Consider the following 22736-nt stretch of genomic DNA (forward strand, 5'->3'; position numbering starts at 1 on the left):
TCTTCTAATAAATCTTGCTGTTTAGATCCTATCTCATCTATCTTCTACAAAGAATGGGTTAAAGTGCTACTTCCAGTTATTGAAAAGATCGTTAACATGTCACTCGATACAGCTACTGTACCTAAATCCCTCAAGATTGCTACTGTCTCTCCTCTCGTAAATAAGCCCAATGCTGATCACAACCAGTTTGCTAATTTCAGATCAGTATCAAACCTAAGCCTAGTCTCTAAAATTATTGAAAAGTCTGTGGCGGTTCAACTTACCTATTACATAACGAAGCACCACTTGGGTGAGATGTTCCAATCTGCCTATAAAGTCTCTAGTTCTACAGAAACCGCCTTAGTTAAAAGTGCAGAATGCTATCCTACGCGCTGTTGATACAAACCATTCTATTGTTTTGCTACTATTAGACTTATCTGCGGCCTTCGATACGGCAGACCATTCTATACTGTTGTCAAGACTAGAGCAAAGATCTAGTGTAAAAGGAAAAGTTATCCAATGGATTAAGTCTTATCTCATGGACCGTGAACAGTTTGTACAAATTGAAAACTGTAAGTCAACGTTACGCAAATTGGTACATGGCGTTCTACAAGGATCTGTTTTCGGCCGATTATTGTATGTACTATATACTTCTCCAATAGCTGATATTATTAAGAGCTGTGATCTACAATATCATTTATACGCTGATGACACGTAAATTTTTGTGTCTTTCTTGTCAAGTTCGCGAGATGAACTATCAACCGTTAGATCTAGAGTGGAATTATGTGTAAAACACATTGATTCATGGATGATATTGAATGGCTTGAAGCTCAACCAAGATAAAACCGAATTGTTACTCATCAGTTCCAGGTTTCGTCAATCTCCTGTACTCAAGTTTTTCTTAAGTTGCTGATTAAAAGACTAAACCAGTTCAATCTACCAGAAATTTAGGGGTGTTTTTCGATCAACAGCTAACAATGGATGAGCAAGTGAAAAGAGTCTGTCAAGCTTCGTACTATCACCTAAGGAATATAAGTAAGATACGAAGATATCTCAGTCCGGAAACTGCTGAAATTGTGATTCAAGTTTACATTACATCTAATTTGGATAACTGCAATTCCCTTCTCTATGGACTACCTAACAATATGATTAACAAGCTACAGTCTATACAGAACGCTGCTGCGCGAGTTATTACTTTGACAAAGAAATGGGAACATATTACTCCTGCATTAAAGAAACTTCATTGGCTACCTGTTAAGTATCGCATTATCTTGAAAATACTTCTACTTGTCTATAAAGGTCTACATGGCTTAGCTCCAACTTATTATGCTGAACTGTTGCATCAAAGGAATTATGGCTCTCGTGTACTGCGTTCCTCATCACAAATGCTCCTCAATTCAATTCAATTCAATTTATTTATTTGTTAGCAAAACAATATAATCACAGTCCTAGGTGACCCGCAATTAGCAAGCTATTCTAGGCGGGCCACCCTTCTAAAACAAGTGCTGTCTCTGCTAATGATCACATACCGATACAATTGAACAAAGATAATCATTAAATAAAAATACAATTGTTAAATAAAATAAAATAAAATTAAGTCCGTTGAATAATTAAATAATCAATTGCAAAGTTATCAAGATATATAATACAATTGAAACAAGACTTAAACGAAGAGTTACTTTATCAAGAGATATTTACAAATTTCTGAGCAGCGTATATCAACATTCATCTCCTCATTTTCCAAAAGTTTTAACAGGCGATTTTTAAGTTCACGCTTAAACGGGGTTCTGTTTTTAATACGAAGTTCTTTTGGGATGCTATTCCACAATCTTACACCTATTCTAGCAAAAGAAAATAAAAGTTGGTTAGTTCTAGACGCTTTAACGTATAGATTAGCCGTTGCTGAGAATCTTGTGAAATGGTGATGAACCTGCTCGGAGTGGAGAAAGAGCATAGAAATATTAGACGGGACACGGTGATTATCAATGTCATGCATCAAAGAGGAAACCAAATGAGAATAGAACATAGTTATTGGTAAGATTCTGGAGTTAACAAATAGCGGGGCAGTATGAGTTTTGCTATCCGCAAAATACATTAGTCGTAGAGCACGTTTTTGTAAAATGAGAACCTTATTTAAATGAGTGTTAGCAGCTTGTCCCCAGGCAATAAGACCATAAGAGATATAGGGTTCAATTAAAGAGCGGTAGATGTTAAGAAGTGTGGCAAATGGGACAAGATGTCTTAACCTGGCAATTATACCAATTCCTTTACTAACTTTAGATGAGATATAATCAATATGATACTTCCAAGAGAGGTTATTATCTATCAGAATTCCTAGATATTTCACAAAAGTTTTTTGTTCTAGAGATACACTTTTTTTAAGATCGTTATTATAAATTTTCAAGTGAACTATGTAGTCCAATTTGCGTTGGTAAGGGTGGAAAATAACAAAGTTAGATTTACTAGTGTTAAGAGAAAGTTTGTTTGCGTCCAACCAGTCACCCACTTTTGCGAGTTCATCATTAACAACTTATTCAAGCTCCTGATGGTTCCAAGAACATTTCGAAAGAACTATGGTGACCGTGCCTTCTCCATTGCCGGTCCCAAGCTTTGGAACGATTTACCATATTCCCTGAAAACATCTGGATCTGTTGCAATTTTCAAGAAGAACCTTAAAGCATACTTTTTCAAAGACGCTTTTGAATTTACGATTTTCAGTAATTTAATTGCTATGTTAATTAGTCTATAATTTTGCAAAGCGCTACGGAGAACTAGTCGAGCTTAGCGCTATATAAATGCTTTATTATTATTATTATTATTATTATTATTATTAAATCATTATTATCGACGAAAGAGACTATCAAGGTTCCAAACGTCATACGGATGATTATTCTAGAGCGAATATTCATCCAGTATATGACTTACTGCCAGGAGTCTGGGTTCACGCCACTAAGCCGCCCTACCCTTTTGCGGATTTTGAGCAAGTGTGCTGCGTCTGTTCGGACATCGGTTTAAGGCCTCGATTATGTTAGCGCTGCAGGTGAGGAAGCATTTGACGATCTGTGCGATGTTGTTGAAACCCTTGAAGATGTAGGACAAGGCATGGGATAGGCGAAACGGTACCTTAAAAGCGACTTTAAGGTGGGTGTGACCCTCGCTGGGCAGATACCCCTATACCTCTATATGTCACTCGCCCTAAATCTTTGTCTTGTGCGTTCAAGACCGTCTGTTATCGGCAGGATAATGCCGGCTGCTACCATTGCGGAACCACTCTCGTCTGTGCAGCAGCCATTGGCCATGAAGGTGTCAAGATCAGGCGTCTAGACTTTTCTGATCCACTAGGAGGAAAGTCGGCATGTGATCGGAAGGCTGCGACTATAAAGTCACACATGAGAATTTATCTTAACGTTAGAAATGATATCGAGACGCCTGAGCAGATGAGAGACGCGAAACTCTCTTCTGGTTGAGTTCCTAGTCCAAGTCCCGACGGTGCTATCTTCAAATATAGAGGGCTATGCAGTTACTGCAGCGATCTTCAGCTGTCCTAAGAAGGGTTGTGTCAAAACATTTGTGAGATATTCATCAATGCAGTGGCATTTAGACAGTGAAAAACACCAACGTGCTCTTGAGCGATATACTCTACTGGACAGAGCTGCTGTTGGATATGCTCAAAGGCTTGAGGGGCAATGCGCAGCTGTTCCAGAGCTGGACGCAGTTGCAGAACCGCCATCTTCTCACGACATGCCACCAAAGGGCTGGGCGCTCAAGTCAAGTGCTTCCCGTAGATGAAGATTTACGCACAAGCAAAAAAACTACCTGACTGAGAATTTTCAACAAGGTGAGCGGTCAGGACGAATAAGTGATCCGGTATCAGTTGCGCGTTCTATGATGTCTGCCGCGGACTCTCAAGGGAAACGGATGTTCAGTAGTGAAGAATTTCTGACTGCATCTCAGGTCACTGGATTCTTCTCCGGACTTGCGGCAAAAAAAGTCTCTGTTTAAAAGCCCATTTTCAACCGAGATGCCTTGCGCGCCCATATCATTTTTCATATATGAAAAATACGCTACTTTCCTCGAGGTTGCGCAATCGCTTGGATATCTTCTTCCATCTTACTAATTAGGGGGCTTTCAAAGTTCCATCTTGAATCATTTGCGAACAACAAACTATCGTAGTATCCATATCAGTAAATAGTTTTTAATTCTTACATGTATGACGGTGAAAAACGTCATTTGAAAAGTTGATGACGCCGAAGAAGCGGTCTAGAGGAAGGCCGGGTCTGCCCGGCTCGGCAAAGATTATTCGACTACGAGAGTCTGTGTATGATTTATGGAGTGCAAGGAAAACAAGAATGGGTTTCAGTAACACTACAGACAGTGCTTTTTTCAGAAATGTTATTGCATTGTTCCTACGATGGAACTAGAGAGCAAATTTGTTTACTGTGTTCTTCGCCAAACCTTTGTTTTTCTTTTTAATAGTGTTTGTGAATGACTATCAGAGTTCGCCATTTCACAATAGCGCGATTCCAAAACAAAAACAAGCGACTGCAAAGGATCTCGGATGAAAATGGACCTTTAACGATGATGATCTTGAAGAGGAGATTGAATGTGCCACCAAGGAAGCAACTATCGAAGAATTGACGAATGAGGTTTCTCGGGAACTTTTGCCAGGACACCCCATCATGTGATAAATGTAATCTATGCGAAATAACCTTGGGAGGGAGCTCAACACGACCAAGTTATTGGTTGCAAAACTAAGACATTTGTCCCGGGTTTGCTGTTGCTGTTGATGTAGCCATCACACGTAAACAACCCTATGCAGACAAAATTGAGGAGTACTGTCAAAAATTTCAATGCAAAGCGGATAAGTAAAGCCCAAAGTTAGCACAAGGGTGGGGTAGGGGGATGGGAGGAGGGTAATCATAGGGATGCGTTCTTCAGTATTACGACCAAAATACCACGCCAAACCCTAACCTAAGCATACGTCAGTCGTGGGAGCTCCGTCATATGGACTTTCTTCTTAAAATCAATGTCACTAAGATGCTTCAGGGAATTTATATAAGTTTGCGCTCAGCAGTAAAATCGTTTTCAGGCTTGCACCCGCGCATTTTGGTTTTCAAAATCTTCCCATCCCGCATCCCCCCCCCCCCCCCCACACACACACACACACACACACACCCCTTTTGATACAAAAATGGAGTTGTCCGTCCTTTAAATTCAAAATTAGCCCAAAGGTGGGGTAGGGGACTAGGGGGAGTGAATAGGGTGTGGTTACGAATTCTAAGCTATTTTCCACCACAACTGAGCTGAGCAATAGCTGAGTGGGCTAAGGAGAAAAACGGGAAGTTGTCCCGTTTTAACTTGATAGAAAAACGTATTTTGAGCGAAAGCAGTTGAGTAAATTACTTTTTAAATATTTGGAAAAGACATGAAAAAATCCTGCGTATATTTATATAATTAAATTGTTGCAATGGCCATATAATGAACCGTTAAATACATTACGTACAACATTGCACCGGAAACTTCTTTCTCCCTCCCCGTCAGAAAAAAGTTAATCACCTGGTCTGGAAGTGACGAAGGAAAGATTGCGTTACACTCACTTGACCGAGACTTACGTCTTGCGCTCACGAATTTTTTTTATTATACAAGAAACTAAACGAATATAAAGAGTTTGCTCACTGAGAGATAGATATTGCAACTTCTGGATTGATTTTCCGGAAAAGTGTTGCACAAGCTTAGCTTGGAACCGGCGTATAAGGTCGATAAATATGACCCTAAATTATCAGTGAGGCGTGGCAACAAAGCAGTGGAAAAATTAACTGAGAACGTCAAAATTATTTGTCTTTAAACACCCATTTGGAATTTAAGCTGTCATCGAAGTATTATCTCAGACTTACTGGGCAGTTTTAATGGGAACTGGCAGGGTTTTCCAATGGCTTGCTCAGAAAGGGAGCTAAGGCTAGTCGAATTGTTTATATTTCCCGCTGAAACAAAATCTCTTCGAAAGGTCAAACTGGGTCAACTTGCATGGGGCCGCTCGCCTCAGAAATAACTTTTGCCAAGAAAAAATTTTATCACGCTCAAAAATAGCTCTTGTAGTTGCTAGAATTTAATTTTGAAAGAATTCTACGTAATATCGAATACATTTTGAGATGTTTTAAAACGGTATGTAATTTTTGATTTTCAGAGTCTAGAAATTTCGGTTCTCTTCGCTTGCTCTCCAGGACTTCGGAATTACTATTGTAAGTCTAAAATATCATCAAGGCAGCTTAGCAATACCTTCTTAATAAAATTATAAACTAAGGAAAACCATAATTTGTTATGCGCCTTCCCGCGAGTTCGATTATCTAATTATGAAATTTGACCTTATTACTGTTACTTTTCCGGCTTTCCGTGTTGTCGACGGTTTTTCGTAATTTTCTCAAAAATGTAAAAACTCTAGAACCTAAAACTTACATCACGATTCTTAGCATACTATAGGTTACCTCTGGACGAAATATTGAGAGGTCCATTACTCCGACCTTGTGCCACATTTTTTCAATCTCACTTGGTCTTTACAGAGTCGCTCTTAAGTGCACATTTCGGGTTTACTACAACCGATCTTCGAGTGTCGTCTATTTTGATAGCTGATCCACACTGCGTGGGTTACAAGGATTGCATAAATTTACGACAAAGTAAACAGGAACAAGGGAGGTTCAAATATAAACCCAGCGATATTACCCGTAAGCTGAATAATTAGGCAGCTCGGAATTTGAATATACAAAATATCAAATAATCACATTTGGAGAGGAAGGGAAACTTTAAGGGTAAAAATTGACAAATTTTTACAGATGGTCGTAAACAAAGTTAACAGTAAAAGTTATTTCTGGTTACAACAATCAGGAATCATATAAGCTTTTAGCTGTAAAAGTCATCAGCCCCTTGAAAGCCTCATGGAAAGGATCCCTCTAAATGGATTGTAAACGATTCGAAATTAGACTGAAATAAAATTTAGCATTCTGAGATGTTCCAAACAGGATTCTATCTATGAACGCGACAACATGAGTTTAATTTGACATTTTAGAATGTAGGCCTAAGATCTTCTGCAGATGGTTGAAGCCTGTGCCGAGACGGGAACTTAATCTATTCAAAATATGAGGTTTTCTTGATTATCTTTGTGTCCTTAATCAATGGTAACTCTCCAGTTTTCATGTTAACTTGTGTCAATCTCATATGGGTGAAAAAAGGTAACAGCATGTCGAATATATGCTTAAAACGGGTAAGCCTTGGGAGAGAGTTGTAGATTGAGACAATGAATACAACTGAACATCCTGACTCCATCCGTTGATTTGTGTGAAGGTAAGCTCTTTTTTCGTCATTGGCATAAATCTTAAGAATCCATACCATGGCAGGCGGATTTTATTTTGTTGAACTTTATCGCTCTTTGGAGGAGAGGTGATATTTAAGAAGGAAAGTGGAATCAGTTATATAGAAAATCACTGCCCAAAACAAGAAAAGTTGACCTGCTGAGGACTAGGTACACATTCAATTTGTCTGGAATAGACTTTTATCGCCAACTGCGTCTTCAACAGTTTTCTAACTTACACAACCATCATGTTGAATATTGTGACAATTTACGTGATACAGAAAACGTCTACAATGGCAAAAACTTTGAAAACTTTGCTGCTGAGTCTTTCCTGCTCTGATGTTGCGGTTGGTTTCTTTAGTCAACCACTATACACTTTCCTTCTAGTCAAGTGGCTACGACTGGACAATCTCAGCTGTTATACTTACCAAATGGTGAGGATTTCAAGTATTCTATGTCAGCTGCTTCGTTCTTTGGAGTTATGGCTGTAAGTGTAGACAGGTTCTTAGCTGTTCATCTTCATCTCAGATACCAAGAGCTTGTGACTCACAAGCGTGTTGTTATTGCAGTGATCGGCATATGGGTGTATAGTGCATTTGTTTTTTCGATGATACTATGGGGGTTCCTCACTACTCTAGATCATATACTTTCAGTTGACGCAGCTTTCGGTTTCATTATCACATTTATGGTGTATATCAGGATATATTTAACCGTCCGACGGCACGAGAATCAGATTCAATCTTTGGAAGTACAAGACGTAGCTCAATCTGATGAAATAAAGAACTTTGCTGTCCTCATTAAATCCGCCGTTGGTATATTCTACGTGTATCTCGCGTTTTTAGTTTGTTATTTGCCATTTTTTATTTGCTCGGCTTTCATTTGGAATCTATGGCTCGAGTTCCGTTTTAAAGACTTCATCTCTTTTCTCAATTTCTCTCGTATGCCTAGATTCGTCTTTGAGCCCTGTCATATACCGCTGGAAGATAAAAGAAATTCGACAAGCTGTCGTGGACGTACAGCTGCGGAGCGTGTCTCGTAGAAGAAATCAACCATCTCGCGTAATTTATAATCGGTCAGCGAGCGTCGTCCATGATAACTGATTCCCTCCGTGTGGCTTACAAGGGCTGTACTTAGTTTGTTTACGACAAAGTAAATAGGGACAAAGAAGATTCTACATAAGCTGATATATATGACTAGACAGCCAGATAATTGCGTACTTCATTCGAATTTGAAATACACAAGTTATCACATAGTCACAATTGAAAAGGAAGAGGCCCTATTGAACAGGGAGGCTGCTTTTGTCATCGATGGAAAAGTAAAATTGTAATTATGGGTGTAAATAAAAGTGGGATAGCAGACATATATCTTATTAACCTAGCTAGAGGGCCGAATTGGGAGAATATCGGCCCAAGGTCTTGACAGTACGGACCGAGCGCAGCTCGGTCCGTATAATAAAGACCGAGGGCCGATATTCCTCCAGTATGGTCCCGAGCAAGCTTGGCTAATAAGAGATTTATTACACGACTGAAGTTCAAAGGGACACAAGTGCGGTATCATTCGGGACCATTTGGGACAATGCCCGGTCCAATACTGAGAGAATATTGACCGGCAATAGAGCATTTTGATTGGTTGATTTTATTTATTGGCCTCTGACTTCCCGAGTCGTGTAATAAATGATATTATTTGTATCATGGTTTTCGTCCCTCTTTAGAATCAGAATGGAAAACGAATAAGAGTAATCGTGGACCTGAGCTTCGTACAGCGGTTTATTTTTTCCTTGAAAAATTTGTGCATGACCGCCAACTGTTTTTCCAAAATCTCTTAAAACTAGCACTCAAAACTAAGTAACGTGTCCCCTTAAGAAAAAAAAGGAAACCCAAATAAACCTGTGTTATCCATCCTCCTGCCTCTAAAGCAGAAATCCCAAATTACGCCGTAATAGGGAGGGGAAACAAACTTCTTCCTCTTTATCAACAGTTAACCCCTTCACTCCTCTTCATGTGTAATTTGAAGAAACTTCGAATTCCAAGCAACAAGAACAACAACAACTTTATTCACCCTTACTTTTGAGAAGATTAATTTAATATCAAATAAGATAATGAGAAAATTAAAACTAAGAGGGTGATGTTTTTTTAAAATAACTAGAAGGTTAACAAGGCTAGGAAGCTAAATTACATAGAATGAATTACAATATTAGGGTCGGGACATACACACACATGTCCACACACACACACACACACACACACACACACACACGCACACACACACACACACATTCACAAACACACACACACACACAGAATTGAACTATAAATAATTATGAATGAATGAAATGTACAAGTCATGGAAAAATATTATATATATGTATATGTTAGAAATGAAATCCTGAACAATTATGATAAAGCAAAAAGGCGTAGAGCAACAAATAACTGCACAGGAATAGCAAATAAGAAGCTGATTACTCTGGGGAAAGCAAAAAACCAGGGTGACATTGATATCTAATCAGAGAATGTTTAGAAATACATTTGATGATAAAAATTAACGGTAAAAAACTACGACGTTTCGAAGTCTGCATGACCTCATTATCAAGTAAAATGTTAAAACTGATGTAAAATTGTAGCTCAGAGATTATATACAAATAAAATGTGATAACTTCATTAGAATAATGAGCGTTCATTGTTATTGGTGTCAGATCGTGCAGTATATGTTTAAATAAATACTTTTGCACGTATTGAGTCAGACTGCGTGTTTAACTTTGGTTTTTGTTCGCGAATGAATAACATTTCGTGGATTAGGCAGTCCATTTTCCCGCGGCATTTCTTGAGAACGGAAAACATTTTCCCCAGGCCAGCGGACGCTACACCGTGGGCCTCCCTCAGATGCTTGCCAATGACAGAGGCTTTATGTTCTTCTATGCGTTGATGAAGATGGCGTGTGGTATAACCGATATAATCCGCATCGCACGAATCACATTTAAAAGTGTAAACAACGCATTGGTGGTTAATTAAAGCGGGCTTCTCTTCTTGTATCTTGAGCTTTCCCTCGATCTTACGACTCGTGAAAACTGGTTGTAGGTCAGTTCCGATTTTCCGGCCAAGATCTTTCAGCTGATGTCTTACTGTGTCGGCCGATTTTTGGTCTTTAAATGGTAAAGTTATTCTGACAGGTTTTTGTGTAGCCGCGTCAAGTTCAGTTGGGGTTTCGTGACGGCTTTGGATCGTAGAACTCGTGTACCAGGCGATAGCTGAGTTGATGAGTTTCACTGGGTACTTAAGCTTATACACCAATAACAATGAACGCTCATTATTCTAATGAAGTTATCACATTTTATTTGTATATAATCTCTGAGCTACAATTTTACATCAGTTTTAACATTTTACTTGATAATGAGGTCATGCAGACTTCGAAACGTCGTAGTTTTTTACCGTTAATTTTTATCATCAGACATTGATATCGGCAAAGTAATTCATGTTTGATTTTTTTTTTTTTTTTTTTTTTAATTTACTGAAAGGAGTTGACTTTATATCTTACCCAAGAGTATTTAGGAGGGAAGGAAAATCGATATTAATGATTGGCTATTGAAAATTAAGCATTGTATTTCATGTCATATCCTTTCGCCTGAGTTTAATGCTGGAGAAAAAAGTGGGTCAACAGTATCAAAAGTATATCAGAGCATTAGTCTGGTATGAAAGAGTCGAAAATTTTATTTTGACAGACAATCGACAGCCTAAATATCAGTGATATCTATGATGTTTACGTGTTTACGCGAAACTTCATTTCAAAATCTCATTCATTTCTCCCAGGACTCAGGGATGACGGTGGGGGAGGGGCGCAGGGTAGAAAAACCGGGCTTTTCTGGTGTTGCTCCCCTTCCGCCTCCCCCCGACAGAGCTGAATAACATATGCACCTGCGCTAGGATTTGCCACGGAAAACAAATTTTGAGTAACTTGCAGGGTTGACTTCTTATTCTGTTACCTCGAGGCGTCGTTTTCTATGCCGCTTTTCTTTTACAGAACAACCTCCAAAAACTTGATACAAGGTCACTAAAAATTTTCGAAAAGTAATTTTCTTAAAACCTCTGCAAGTAGGAAAATACCTTTGACAAAGTCCCTCGGTTTTAAATGTGAACCCTTATTAATTTCCGCTAGTTTCGCTAGATTTTAGATCTAAAACACTTGAGCCCGCGTTGATTACCGCATACCCTCTGACGTAGCATTTCATTAATCAGCCGTGTACCTTCCCCATTGTTTTATCACTCGTTTCAGATCTTCACGCGTCCAATACGGCGACCGAATATTCATCGCGCCGATTGTCGCGCTTGAAAAAACAAACTACCGCCCGCAAGCGTGCCAGAAAGAAGAATGACAGATGAGTTTTTATTTACTTCTAGCAGAAAAACTCATTTGGGAATGAATAGCGAGAGCTGAGGTGTAACAAAAGCGAGGTAAGAATGATACCAAAAGTTCCTTAAAGCATTACCTGTTAAAATAACTAAACCTAACATCGTTTAGTGTTCAGAATATATTATTATCATCTTGAAGACTTTTTTTTATGTTTTATAAATTTTAAACATAGCTAGCTGTCACCCTGGAATAAGCGAAAGCAACTTAATGAGCTTAATATTTTTGTCTTTATTTATTGACTCTCATATCTCTTAATTCATCTTTGAACCCTGTCATTTACTGCTGGAAGATGAAACCAATTCATGGACATATACTGTGGAACATATCTTCGAGAAGAAATCAGCCATCTTGAGTAATTTATAATCGGTGTTCGAGTGTCATTTATCTCTGTGTGATTTGCAACGACTGTGTGCAATGACTTTATTCTACATGGGATACAATCCTTGTCAGCCAAACAGCAATCTATTTCTGAAAGCGACAACAATGGTGGCTTAACTTCAACTTTTTTAGCGATTAGACCAGAGATCACAGATCTCCGTGAATGGTGCACACCCGTGCAGAAATAGCCAAACTTCAGAATATTTTTTTAAAGGATGAGTTTTTCTTAACTCTTTCCGCTCAGACAAACGAGGGTAACTCTAGGGTTTTCGTGTCAAACAGTTTTTATTAATTTTAAATGAGTTTGAAAGGAGTATGAGCATGTCTCACATGTGTATTTGAAAAACGAGCCTCGTAAGAAAGTTGTCAAACTTTTTTTGAAAGATGGTATAATGTCTAGGCTCGACTTCTTTATTGTTGCTTATTTTACCGGGAACTTAATTTCGCGAAAAATGGAACAGCCGTATAGTTTGCGAGACTTTAATTTCGTAATTTGACTAAAAACATGTATTAAAAGAAACTAAATTAAGCAAAAATTGTTGAAATACTGATCCGGAGGAACAGAGAAATAATTAATGAGGACAAAAAATAGCTCATCGTGACGAGTTACTGGGATCCTTCATCTCTCTCCTTTTCTATTTCCGCGAAAACTTTTTAAAGGTATTTTTCTTTCACAATTTTTTGACAATTGCGAAAATCGCAAGGATCAACTCTCACGAAAATAAGAAAGATACTCATGGTATCTTAACTCCAACATTTTTTTTCATTGCCTAATTTGCGATTAAACTGATGAAAATACAATTGAATCTCGTTACCGCCTCCGCATGTTAGTTTGTCTGACATATTAAGTTCCTTCCTTGTACTTGGGTTATATCCTAAGAACTGATGTCAGAAGAAGTGAATTACTCTTGTTAGAGTTCGTCACTTTTGCGAGGAAAGGTATAAATTTTGGCATAAAGTGGCCCAAAGATCAGGAGAAATTGTCCTGTGAAAGAATCGTAACAAAATTTATTTGTCCGGGCTAGAGGTTCCTATCTTTTAAAAGTGAATTGACATCATGAATAAATTGTATTGTAACGAGTCCGCGCTATTTTTCTTCAAGATACGTCGAACTTGCAGATCTTCGTTCGAATTTTTTCGCCAACTGTGTCTGCAACAATTGTCTAACTTATACCTCCATTGCGTTGTTAATTCCTACAATTTACGTGATACACAAAATTTCAAATGGAATTAATTTGACAATTCTTTGCTTCAACTCTACGTCCTATAGGCCAGGGATGTCAGCAAATGGTTCAGACCTGTCCCAGGACGGAAAAGCTTAAGAACCATGTTTAAGCTAAGGATGATGGTTTTGTCCCTATTTCTTCCGTTCGCTCAGACAAGGGAAAAAAAAAAGCCTCGGAAAAAGGTTGTCTTTTCAAAAATACAGTTGAGCACCTTGACGGCCTCCATCCATCAATTTGTCTGATATTGTTATTTCTTTGTCGTTTGGCCATACCACGAGATGTGGATTCCTGATTGTAACAATCAACAAATGCAAGGATTTCAAGTAATTTATTTGCAGCTTCTTTTGTGCCTTAGGGTTGTGGCTGCAAGTGTAGAAAGGTTTTAAGCTGCTAGAGGACGAGACACGTTGGACTCGTCATCAGAAAGGTGACGTGGAGCAGCAATCGGTCAGTTCGGGTATACTACAACCTATAATCGAGTGTCATCCATGTCGATAGCTGATCCACTCTGTGTGGGTAACAAGGACTGTGCCAGTTTATAATATTATGACTAAAGTAAATGGGAACAAAGAAGGTTAAACACAAACTTGGTGATTTTACCCGTAAGCTAAATAATTGGGTAGCTCGGAATTTAACTATACAGTATATCAAATCGCCACAATTGGAGAGGAAGAGGTCATAAAACTATTCACATCAAAGTTTTCACAGTTACTTAGAATTGCTAAAAATTGAAATAGAAGAAGCAAATTGGACGCTTTGAAGGTGTACTTAACATCTATTTTGGGGCTTTCTTTTTTCCTTTTTTTTTTTTTGTTGTGTTCACCTCTGACTACTGAGTACTTTGCCAAAGCATCTCACTGAGGAATCGTGTCGCTCTCCCTCGCAAATAAACTTGATGTGTTAATTCTCCTTAGTTTCTCAACGCACCTTTAAGCAGACGAGTGATGAGAATTTCAAAAATGATCACTTATATTTATGGTGCTGATAGATTGTTAGTAAAGCAACCCGGGATATCTGTAAAGATAATGGACTTTAAGACCTTGCGTTGTTGATTGGGTTAACGGACTGTACGATCCTAACCTCGTTCCCAGGGTCTCTCATCTTCCTGCCCCTTTCTCTCACTTCAGGAGGCGGGAATGTGAAAGACCCTGGGAACGAGGTTGGTACGATCCTTGACGGACTAAAAGAAACTCTTCATTCACGTAACGATTAGTCAAATTAAAAAACAACAGAGATAAAATCTAATCGAAAAGGAACCTGGATGACTAATAATAGTGACGGAAATGGATGGAACAGGATCTCTTAAAGGAGTTAACCGTTAGCCGTAAAAAGGCCAAAACATTCAGCCTTTAGGCGTAACACTTGACAAATTTTAAGTAATAGTCGTCAAAAACGTCAATGGTAAAAGTTATTTCTGGTGACAAAAATGGAAATGTGTTAACTGTTAGCCGTTAAATAGCCAAACTTTGAACCATTAGCCTTATAAGCCATCAGCCATCTGCTTTAGCAATTAGGCCAGAGATCTCCGCAGATGGCTCAGACCTGTGCAGAGACGAGAAAATTTCAGAACTTAACTTATTTCAAGGATGAGTTTTTCTTGATAACCTTTGTCCGCTTACTCAAGGGTAACTCTCAGGTTTTCGTGTCAAACATTTTGTGTCGAACTCATAGGTCGGAGTAAAAAAGGTATCAGGATGTCGAATATATGCTTGAACAAACAAACTTCGGGAGAGATTTGTCGACTTAATTAACAAGTACAATTGAACATCTTGAATTCATCCGCTAATTTCGGTGTCTGACGTGAGTTCTTTCTTTGTTATTGGCTTTCATCTTAAGAACCCATGCCATGAGATGCAAATTCTATTTATTGACCTTCGTCACTCTTGGGAGAAAAGGTGACATTTTTTACAAAAGGTGGAATCAGTTACAGAATCACTTCCCAAAATAAGGAGAATTTGTCTTTGTAAAGAATCGAAACACATTCTATTTTTCTGGAATAGATGTTGATGTCATAAACGAATTATATTGTAACGAGACTAAGTTATACCTGATATACGACGAACTTACAGATCTTCGTTCGACGTTAATCACCAACTGTATCTTTAACAATTGTCTAACTTACACCACCGTCATGTTGAATATTGTGACCATCTATGCCATACACAAGACATCGACAATGGAAAGAACTTTAAAAACTCTGTTTCTGAGTCTAGCGTGCTCTGATGTTGCTATTGGTTTGTTTGGTCAACCATTTTACACCTTCTTTCTAGTCAAGTGGTTACAACTGGACAATCCTGGCTGTAACGCTCGACGAATGCTGAGTATTTTAAATAATTTATTCGCTGCTACTTCGTTCCTTGATGTCGTAGCTGTTAGTGTAGACAGGTTCTTAGCTATTCATCTACACCTCAGATACCAAGAGGTTGTTACTCACAAACGTGTTGTTATTTTGGTGATCGGCATGTGGGTATGCAGTGCATTTGTTTCTTCGATGACATTGTGGGGGCTGCGCAATACTCAGCAATATATATTTTCAGTTGCCGCAGCCTTCGGTTTCATTCTGACATTTGCGGTGTACCTCAAGATATATCTAACTCTCCGACGGCACAAGAATCAGATTCAGTCTTTGCAAGTACAAGAAGTAGCTCAGTCTGATGAAATAAAGAGCTTTGCTGTCTTTAAATCGACAGCTGGTATATTCTACGTTTATCTGGTATTTTTAGTTTGTTATCTTCCATATTTTATTTGCCTTATATCGACTTCATCTTCAGCACATTTTTTTCTTTTCTCAATGACTCTCGTGTTTCTTAATTCATCTTTGAACCCTGTCATTTATTGCTGGAAGATGAGACACATTCGACAGGCTATCATGGACATACCGCAGAACATGTCTCAGAGAATAAATCAGCCGTCTCGCTCAATCTACAATCGCTCAACGAGCGTTGTCCATGTTGATAACTGATCCACTCTGCGACGTTTTCAGGGAATGTGTGCATTATTCTGGTGAAGGTGCTACAATTAAAGGATCTTGGCTGTAACAGTTACGGAGTGTTAGATATCTCAGGTTATTTATTTTCAGCTACCGCACTTCGTTCCTTGGTGTTATGGGTGTAAGTGTAGACACGTTGTTAGCTAACTAACCAAACTGCGAAAAGCATTGCGTTTGCCTTTACACGTCACTTATGAGGGAAAAAGTATTTGAGGCAAAAGGCTGCACATAAAAAAAAAAAAAAAAAAAAAAGGGTGGTGGCTTTAGACTAGTTGATTCGCCCGCAGAAGCTTGCGTGGTTCTAGATAATACCTGACTGGGAGTTTTGAAAACTGAAAATGAAGCACTTTTTACTTTGTTATCTCCTTTCGTTTAGATGCAAATGAAAGATAGGTCTTCGAATGAATTTAATCATTCTTTCCAAATTCTGGATAAAATGATGGGTAAATAATGGGAGTTATAGTAAAAAAAGTTAGTCTGGTATGAAAAGTGTTTAAAATTTGCTTCATTGTGACAGACAATCAACAGCTTAAACTCTGAAAAAAAAAACTCTCTGATTTGCATATTTTTAGGTTTCTTTTTTTTTTTTTTGAGGCGGGGAAGGGAATATTACCAGATACATAACCTATTTGATCTCTATGATTGTTTATTTTCAACGTCGGTCTATAGCTCAATCTATTTTAAATTTTGCAATGTTTTGGGAGAAGAAGGTCAACGCAGAAGAAAATACTGCCTCTGTCCTAACTCCTGCTCTCACGGGCAAAAAAAAAATGGCGTGAAAGAGAAACTTGATTTTGACACATTAAGTTACCGATGTTGGTCTCCAATAGTTAATTGTGTTTTAACAGAACAAGTATGTAATTCAAAATAAAGAAAAAAACAATAAATGTATAATTTCAACTTGCAATTGCTTTGCGTTTCTCTTTTGAAAGGTATTCTTTCAGAAAAGGAAACATAATTTTGAGCATAACTTGGAAAGAATCGGGCAATGCAAATACAATGACATGTTACTTTTACTAGCACGATCTATAGGACCTACCTCAGTGTACGAGGATGAAAAACAATGATGCATTAAATTTTCTCGACTCGTTAAACATTGGTCCGCAGTTTTTTCTAACGCTTACGTATACAGACATTGAAAAGAAGTCATGACACTACTAACATTAAAGTTTTCTCTATCATTTAACATTGCTAAAATTTCAAATCGGACAAGCAAATTGGACGCTTTCAACGTTTACTCTGGGCTGTTTTTATTTTCTGTTGTGTTCACCTGCAACTGCGAAGTATTTTGCCCAAGCATCTATCAAAACTAGTGATCACATTGTGACGTGCCAGCGTCATAACAAAACTTACTCAAAACTTAAGCGATTTCCCGTGTAATACTTCCATCCATCCTCGTTTCTTCGCACATATACAAGATTGACGAATCGTGTAGCTCTCCCTCGCAAATGAACTTCGTGTATTGATTCTCCTCAGTTTCTCAACGCACTTTTTAAGTAGACAAGAGATTAGAATTAGAAAAATGATTACATAGATCTATGGTATTTTGTACTACATTGGTAGTAAAGCAACCTAAGGTATCTGTAAGGATAATCGGCTTTTGGGTCTTACATGTCAAAAGGTTAACCGACTGTATGATCCTAACTTAGTTCCCAGGGTCTCTCATCTTCTCGTCCCCTTCTCTTGCTCCAGCGGGCGGGAAGATGAGAGACCCTGGCTGGCACGATCCTTGATGGACTCAAAGAAACCCTTCATTCACATAGTGATTAGTCAGATTGAAAAACACTAGAGATAAAATCTAACCTAAAGGGAACGTTGATGATTAATAATAGTGACGATTAATGTGTATTGAAAACGGAAATTAATGGAGGAAGGTCTTATTGGAGTTAACCGTTAGCCGCAAAACGGCAAAACATTCAGCTGTTAGGCGTAAACATTGAAAAATCTTAAACGATAATCGTGAAATATGTTAACAGTAAAAACTGTTTCTGGTGACAAGAATGAAATGATATTTAACAATTATTCCACGAGCGCGCGTTGGCTATAATCATCTCCTATCTAACAAGCGTGAGTGGAATAATTGTTTTATTAAAAACTTTAAATTGAATTATTAAATTTTATTAAATTTTTAGCTCCCTTTTAATTTTAACCTGACACGTACGCTTACCATATTTATAGATTATGGTATATTGGCTGATATACCATAATGGCTATGCCAACAAAAATTCTTTAATTGCATTATCCAATGATCTAGTTTTTAATAATAACTGTTTGCCGTTGAATGGCCAAACTTTTAACCGTCAGCCGTAGAAGCCATTAGCCATCTGCTATAGCAATTAGGCCAGAGATCTCCGCAGATGGTTTAGACTTGCCCGAAGACGAGAAAATTTCAGAACCTAACTTATTTCAAGGATGAGTTTTTTTATCGCTTTTTCTCCACTTAGTCAAGGGTAACTCTCTGATTTTCGTGTTAAACATTTTGTGTCGAACTCATACGGGTAAGAAGAGGGTATTAGGATGTTGATTATACGCTTAAACAAACAAGCCTTAGGAGAGATTTGTCTACTTAATCAACAAATACAATTGAGCATCTTGAATCCATCCGCTAATTTCGGTGTTTGACGTAAGTTCTTTCTTTGTCATTGGCTTTCAACTTAGGAACCCGAACCATGAGATGCAAATTATATTTTGTTGACCTTCATCACTTTTGGGAGGAAAGATGTAATTTTTGACAAAAAGTGGAATCAGTTAGAGAATCGCTGGCCAAAATAAGCAGAATTTGTCCTGCTAAAGAATCGCAATAGAATCCCTTTTTCTGGAATAGATGTTCTGGTCTTTTATAAGTGAGTTGATGTCATGAACGACTTGTTTTGTAACGAGTCTCAATTCCTGATACACGCCGAACTTAGGTATCTTCGTTCGACTTTAATCGCCAACTGTATCTTCAACAATTGTCTAGCTTACACCTCCGTCATGTTAAATATTGTGACAGTCTATGCCATACACAAGACATCAACAATGGAAAGAACTTTAAAAACCCTACTGCTGAGTCTTGCGTGCTCTGATGTTGCTGTTGGTTTGTTTAGTCAACCATTATACACCTTTTTCCTAGTCAAGTGGTTACAACTGGACAATCCTGGCTGTAACACTCGACGAATGCTGAGTATTCTAAGTAGTTTATCCACAGCTGCTTCGTTCCTTGGCGTTGTAGCTGTAAGCATAGACAGGTTCTTGGCTGTTCATCTACATCTCAGGTACCAAGACCTTGTTACTCACAAACGTGTTGTTATTGTGGTGGTCGGCATATGGGTGTGCAGTGCATTTGTTTCTTCGATGACATTGTGGGGGTTGCCCACCACTCAGGATATTATTCTTTCAGTTGCCGCAGCTTTAGGTTTCCTTGTTACATTCTTGGTGTACATCAGGATATATTTAACTGTCCGACGGCACAAGAGTCAGATCCAGTCTCTACAAGTACAAGACGTGGCTAGGTCTGATGAAATAAAGAACTTTGCTGTCCCTTTTAAATCCACAGTTGGTGTATTCTACGTTTATCTGGTGTTTTTAGTTTGTTATTTGCCATATTCTATTTGCCTTATTTGGACTTCACCTTCAATAAAATTGTCTCTTTTCTCATGGACTCTCGTGTACCTAAATTCATCTTTGAACCCTGTCATTTATTGCTGGAAGATTAGACACATTCGACACGCTGTCTTGGACGTACTGCGGAACGTATCTCGGAGAAGAAATCAGCCATCCCGCGTAATTTACAATCGGTCAGCGAGCGCTGTCCATGATAACTGATTCCCTCTGTGTGGCTTACAAAGGCTGTGCTTAATTTATTTACGACAAAGTAAATAGGGACAAAGAAGATTGTATATGACTCGGCAACCAAATAATTGCGTACTTCACCAGTCGAATTTGAAATACACATAATTATCACAATTGAAAAGGAAGAGGCTATATTGAAAAGGGAAGCTGCTTTTGTCATCGATGGAAGAGTAAAATTGTTATTATGGATGTAAATAAAAGTGGGATAGCAGACATTGTATTATTCGTATCTCGGTTTTCGTTGTTCTTTTGACTCAGGATGGAAAACCAGTAAGGGTGGTCGTGGACCTGAGCTTCATAGAAGAGTTGCTTTTATCCTTTCAAAACTTAGCCCATGACTGCCGACTGTTTTGCCAAAATCTCTTTAAACTAGCATTGAAAACTGACTGACGTGTCCACTTAAAAAAAGGAAACAGAGAGAAACCTGTGTTATCCATCCTCCTTCCTGTAGAGCAGAATTCCCAAATTGCGCCGTAATAGAGAGGGAAACAAACTTCTTCTTTATAAACGGTTGAAGAAACTTACAAGCGAGGGAGGTAACGAGAATGACAAAGAAGATCAATATTATTTTTTTTGTATGTATATTTATATATTACTTTTTCATATAGTCTCAGCTCGAAGATATTAGCTCGTCAGTTACTCAAAAAGTCGAGTATAGGTAAGGTTTGTGTATGTATATAAGTCGTATCGTGGTCTTCGTTACTCTTTAGAATCAGGATGGAAAACCAATAAGGGCGGTCGTGAAACTGAGCCTCGTTGAGGGGTTTCTTTTATTCCTTAAAAACTTAGCTCATGACTGCCAACTGTTTTTCATCTTTATAAACAGTTAACTCCTTCATTCCCCTTCATGTCTAATTTGAAGAAACTTTTAAGCAAGCAGATAATGAGAATGACAAAGATGATCAATTAGGGAAAATGGTCTCAAAAGCAAGATTCTCGGTACTAAACAACACATAAATGTACGGAATGAGTGAAGAAAATGAACTTCCAGGTGTAGGGTCACATGATCCTACTACTAAAACGGTATAGGGTCGCTTTAAGAGTATGACATTTCGTTTTCAGGATCGAAGAAAAGGAAGCAGGAGCTAGTGCTAAAAGAGAAGGAAAATCGATATTTATCATTTGCTATTGAGTAAATGGTAGACAACAATCGATAGACTGGTATACTTGGAAAGTAAACAAACAGCAAAAGCATTGCGTTTGCCATAACACTTTTAAGGTAAAAACGTGTTCAAACACGAAAACGAAAACAGAGGTGGCTGTAGAATTCTTCATTAGCCCGCGGATGATTATAGGTAGTTCTAGATTATACGCGAACATCGTACATTTTAAACATTGACTTTGTTTTATTATTTTTTTAAATTAAAGAAATAAAGGCTTTTGTACCCCGCAGTTAGCAAAGCTATTCTAGGCGGGCTACCTAAACAGACACTGTTTTGGCTCTCACACATACACACACCCACACCCACACACACACACACACACACACACACACACACACACACAAACACACACACACGCGCGCGCGCGCACACACACACACAACAATGAAAAAAATAGATAAATGAGCAAATAAAAATAAATAATACATAATAGTAGTGATAATCATGTCAAAGTCACTGGTTTGGCATTAACTGAAATAGTTAATTGTGTCTAATCAGAGCAAGTATATTACTCAAAATAAAGGAGATACCCTGCTTTATTTACAATAAATATATAATTTAGACTTCCTTTGCGTTTCTCTTTTGAAAAGGACACTTTAAGAAAACGAAACATAATTTTGAGCGTAATTTGGAAAAGAAAATGGGGGAATGGACGTTCATGATATGATATGCTACTTTTATGAGCACAATCTTTGGGGCCTACCTCAGTGCAAGAGAGTGACAATAATGGTGCATTAAATTTTCTCGACCCTATATTGGTCGACATTGAAAAAAAGTCACAACCATATTCACATTAAAGTATTAATTTTACCAAAGCGTCTCTCCAAACTTAGTAATCACATTGTGGCGTGCCAGCGTCATGATCAAACTTACAGAAAACTTAAACGATTTCTCCATCCATCCTTCTTTCTAAGCGCATGCGGATGGTTAACGAATTGTGTAGCTCTCCCTCGCGAATAAACTTTGTGTGCCAATCAGTTCTCCTTAGTTTCTCAACACACTTTTACGCAGACAAGAGATCAAAATTACAAAAATTATCACATAGATTTATGATATTGATAGATTAGTAGTAAAACGTCTCGAGGTATCTGTAAGAATAATCGTCTTTTAGGTCTTCCATTGGATGTCAGAGGGTTAAGCGACTGTACGATCCTAACCTAGTTCCCAGGGTCTCTCATTCCCCCCGCCTCTAAGTCCAGGGTGCGGGAGAACGAGAGACCCTGGGAACGAGGCTGGCAAGATCCTTGACGGATTCAAGAAAACTCTTTATTCGCATAGTATAAAGCCAGATAGAAAAACACTGGAGATAAAATCTAGCCGGAAGGTGACGATTAATGTGGACTGAAAACGGAAATGTATGGAAGAGGGTTTTACTGGAGTTAATCGTTAGCCGTAAAACGGCCAAAATATTCTGCCGTTTGGCG

At 38.2% G+C, this 22736-nt stretch overlaps 2 protein-coding genes across 2 annotated transcripts; both read left to right on the forward strand.

Moving 5' to 3' along the window:
- The first annotated feature begins 14860 nt into the window (after positions 1-14860).
- On the forward strand, positions 14861-16573 carry LOC148730831 (melanocortin receptor 5-like). Its single transcript, XM_088761861.1, has 2 exons — positions 14861-14954; positions 15330-16573. Exons 1-2 carry the CDS (start codon positions 14861-14863, stop codon positions 16289-16291), a joined length of 1056 nt encoding a protein of 351 aa, XP_088617987.1. The 3' UTR covers positions 16292-16573.
- A 1780-nt stretch (positions 16574-18353) lies between these two features.
- On the forward strand, positions 18354-20360 carry LOC148730832 (adenosine receptor A1-like). Its single transcript, XM_088761343.1, has one exon. It carries the CDS (start codon positions 19175-19177, stop codon positions 20120-20122), a length of 948 nt encoding a protein of 315 aa, XP_088617469.1. The 5' UTR covers positions 18354-19174; the 3' UTR covers positions 20123-20360.
- The last annotated feature ends 2376 nt before the right edge of the window (positions 20361-22736 follow it).

Source organism: Stylophora pistillata, chromosome 5 (assembly GCF_964205215.1).
Source record: "Stylophora pistillata chromosome 5, jaStyPist1.2, whole genome shotgun sequence".
NCBI lineage: Eukaryota > Metazoa > Cnidaria > Anthozoa > Scleractinia > Pocilloporidae > Stylophora > Stylophora pistillata.